Raw genomic sequence first — 4,117 nt, forward strand, 5'->3', positions numbered from 1 at the left:
ACCAAAAATACATCTCTTTGGAGTCTTTGAATAAGGCAATCAAGAGTTCCCTTACACATTTACAGACAAGACAGACCGGCCTCAGATTATACCCAAGAGTCACACATCTCAAGTCAACAATTTTAGGCAATGCCCATGAAAACTGGACTCTTCTTAGATTACTTCCTTTTTTGATTGGACACAATGTTCCTGAAGGTGACCTGTTCTGGGAGCTGATCATGACTCTTAAAGATGTGATTGATCTAGCCACATCTCCAAGATTTTCAGAAGACTCACTGGGTTTTTTTGAAATTAAGATCTCAGAGCATTGCCATTTGTTTCAGACATTGTTTCCCTCTACAAGACTTCGGCCCAAACGTCACTACCTAGAGCATTATCCCAAACTAATTCAAACTTTTGGACCATTAGTAGATGTCTGGACCATGTGCTTCGAGGGGAAACGCAAATTCTTCAAAAGAATTGTCCATGCAACACAAAACTTCAAAAATGTGTGTCTCACACTGGCAGTAAGACATTAAAGAATGATGGGTTTCCACTTGGCTTCTCCATCATTTTTTAAACCACCAGTGGACATTCAAAAATTGAAAGCCGTCGTTGTTTCTTCATTCCCTGACAATGTGCAGCAGTGCCTCTTTCAGAAGAATGGTCAGCAAAACACTGTTCTGGTAGCATCTTCAGTTTGTGTGGATGGGATTAAGTATGCACCAGACATGATTGTATATATATATATATATATATATATATATATATATACGTAATATATATACGTAATATATACGTAAATTAACTTTTCCAGAAAAGCCTAGCTCAGTAGAAGCTTTTGCAGTTGAGGTGAAAGAGAAACTTCAGTTGACTTGTGACTTTACATTGCAGTATGAAGATCCTGACTTCAATAATGCACTCTGCAATCTCAGCGATATGAGTGATCTTCCTAACAAAGTGACACTGAAAGTTATTCCACATGTTCCTGTAATGAATTATGACACAGCTGTTGGAATTAATGAACTGATACCTTGTACAGCAAATGAGACACATAGAGGAGCAGAGTCCACCCACAGCACATCTACAGACACTGTCATCTGACAGTTCAAACTCAATCATCAGTGGCCCAAGTCTTTTGAGATTCCTGACTTTTCTGTTGACATCAGCTACAGACTGCGACAAGGAGACCTACTTTATATGAGGGATGGAACTTATCTCACTGTTCCTAGAGACATGAAATACTGCAGAAGTTGGCAGAGTGCATGTACTGTACTCATTTAAAGCAACCCTACGGATGAAGATTTTGCTGAAGTTGCCACAGCCCTTATCAAGAAGCATCCGTGTCTTCGAGAGCAAGGATCATCGACAGGGTGCGGAGGGTGGAAAAATAGTCTCAAATGTAAGATGGGCAATTACCCGTCAAAACTCCGGAAAGCTGGATGCCTTGATGTCACAGTTAATGCAGGAAGAAGGGGCAAGTACTGTCCTGAAGGACAGCCTCCAAAACAGAACATTAAAAAACCACGAAGAGATGAAAGAAATGACCTCCCTGATTTCCCTTTAGGAAAGGATAAAATATCTCTTGAAAAAGATATGGAACTGCTTGTTGAAGTAATGCGAAAAAGATTGCCTAAAAAGACCTTAGTTGCCCAAAAATTGGACCAAACATTTCCCTTACGAAGAAAAGAAATAGTGGAAATGGAGCCACCGATCAAAACGATGTTGGAACGCTGGCCAGCACTTTTTACTGAGCGCGAGGTAAGAAATCTTATTGTGATTGGTTATTTGCATTTGTTTCATTGGTTAAATGGTTTTATGTTTTGTAGGTTTTTGTAGAATTTACTAGGATTGCCTGCAAGAATCTTCAGAGTTTTTGGTGAACTTGACAGATACACACCCCGTCTAATGAAGATTTTCCAGTCTAAAACTGCAACCTTGGGTCAGACCTTATCAAAATTACTAGAGCAAGTTGAGTCAAGAAGAAACATCAGTCAAACATCAGATCAGGAATGTTTGTTCATGTGAATTTTATTTTTAAATCCAAATCAATGCTTCCGGTGTAATGTTATTAGCACTATCATCAAGGGCACATTGTGATGCTTCCAGCATTACTTCTGATACTAACCCACTCACCTAACCCTGACTCCACAATGCACTTACATCCTGGGGTCACAATGTCCCCTGCATGATCACTCATGTGACAGACTGGAAGCATTGATTTACAGTTAAAACTTTCCAAATATTACTGTGTATCTTGCACACACCTATACTTGTTCTGTAGAAGATGATTTATCCACTTGGGTCATATGAATTATTGTAATGATCAGCCCATTTTACATAAAAACTCACATGAATTATTTTCATAAAACACTTTGTGTTTATCTGAACAAAGAAAGTCATATAATTGGTCATGGCATGAGTGAATAATGAAATGAATTTTCCCTTTAAATTGTTGTACTATTCTTCATGCCTTTATAAATGTTAAGTATAAACTAGTCCATCAAAATAAAATTTAATGACACGTTTTAATTTGCAGATAAAAATACTAAAATGAAATATGGTTTCTTCAAGAAACTACACTGTAGCAAATTACAAACAATAAGGCATTCTTTGCGCACTCTGATTAACACTGAATCTCATATACACCTTTGGGGTGTTGTTGTTGTTGTTGTTGTTTTTCCCCCCAGGAAACGGAAGTTATAATTCGACGTACTGTGGTTCTTCGTGGTATCCCTGTCCTTCTTGGGGAAAACCTCTCAGAGTTTTTCAAGGTTTGCTTTGGAAGTATTGCTGTAAAAACAATGATCCATATTTGCAATTTTTTATAAGGTTAATGAATTTGGAATGTTTTGTGTGACCTGTGCTACAGAAATATTTATGTACAGCTCTGCCTAATGTCTACATTAGATAGATTTACTTCCATTTTTTTTTATCTTTTCAGGAGTCAGACAAAAACAACTTCGAGCACATTCCTGTTGGCATTCTGACAGTCAGCGATGGAGACTCTCCTCACTGCTCTTCGGTGATCCCTGTACATTCAGGCTCCACTTTTATCATCATAGAGGGAGGAATTGTTATGGATGATGTCAGGGACCTGCCTCTTGCTGTTTGTCTTGTGTTTGGACTATCATACGCACTCCATCTTGATTACATGAAGAACACATTTAACTTCATCCAGCAAGTCACGCTTGATCTGGGATCAAAGTCACTTAACCCAAAACTTCAGACTTTGAAGAACCAGTTATTTGCCTGAATCAACACATCTCAGATTAGTAGGTTGAAATGATCTGACCTGCAGTTCACATGGTCATTACTGAGATGGCATGATTTACAACACAATGTCATAGCAAGGAAAATACATTTGGTCAGTTGAATGGATTCACTTGTTTATTCAGTATTTATATTTGTTTAACAGCCTTAACACATTTCAGTTCTGGCTTTTATTTCTAGTTATTTTCATTGTTTGACCTATTTCATTGGATCACTGTATCCTTGTATTAATGTCATTATTGTGTATCATGTTCTGCTTACAAGCATTCAAATGAGGTTTGTAAAATATTATATGAAAGTAGAGATGTTTAGACAGCTGAGGTTTTCCATTCTACAGTTCTGTGGACTTTATTTCTGAGATGCCAGTTCAATACATTTTGATGTAGGACTTTTCATGTAGATGTTTAATTCAGATTTACTCAATTGCTTCAACTATGTCTGCTATAATTTTGAAAAATAATTGTTTTGAAGTGATCTGAATGGAGATGTGATTGTGATTTTACTAGTTGCAATGTATTTGAAACTGTACATAAAATTAAATAGGGATATTGCCATTATTAATAAACAAATAATTTGTTATTATTAATCAATTATAATCATTATTGTTTGTTTTATGCTGTAGTTTAAGTAAACTTTACTGGTAACATTTCTCAAATCACAGATTCAGTTTAGTTTTGTAAAACTTAAATGTTTTAAGTAAATGTGACTGAATACAAGTAAGGAAAACTTTTAATATATTAGTGAATGTGACTTAAATGACACTTTTAATACGATAAAATTAAGATTACTTAATTGAATTGAGGAAACAAGTTTGCACAATTTAATTAGGTAAACTTAACAAATCACTTTTTACAGTGTAGAGCTA

General features: G+C 36.1%; 1 protein-coding gene across 1 annotated transcript; it reads left to right on the forward strand.

The window, feature by feature from the left end:
* Positions 1-798: 798 nt before the first annotated feature.
* LOC131347751 (uncharacterized) lies at positions 799-3,796 on the forward strand. Its single transcript, XM_058382114.1, has 3 exons — positions 799-1,740; positions 2,670-2,753; positions 2,924-3,796. Exons 1-3 carry the CDS (start codon positions 1,387-1,389, stop codon positions 3,233-3,235), a joined length of 750 nt encoding a protein of 249 aa, XP_058238097.1. The 5' UTR covers positions 799-1,386; the 3' UTR covers positions 3,236-3,796.
* The last annotated feature ends 321 nt before the right edge of the window (positions 3,797-4,117 follow it).

The sequence above is a fragment of the Hemibagrus wyckioides genome, linkage group LG27, assembly GCF_019097595.1.
Source record: "Hemibagrus wyckioides isolate EC202008001 linkage group LG27, SWU_Hwy_1.0, whole genome shotgun sequence".
NCBI lineage: Eukaryota > Metazoa > Chordata > Actinopteri > Siluriformes > Bagridae > Hemibagrus > Hemibagrus wyckioides.

Bases quoted from the DNA above. Each gene is read 5' to 3' on its own strand.
- LOC131347751 (XM_058382114.1), top strand. From the start codon at position 1,387: ATGGGCAATTACCCGTCAAAACTCCGGAAAGCTGGATGCCTTGATGTC. The intron at 1,741-2,669 runs GTAAGAAATCTT...TTTTCCCCCCAG, and splicing joins CACTTTTTACTGAGCGCGAG to GAAACGGAAGTTATAATTCG. The intron at 2,754-2,923 runs GTTTGCTTTGGA...TTATCTTTTCAG, and splicing joins ACCTCTCAGAGTTTTTCAAG to GAGTCAGACAAAAACAACTT.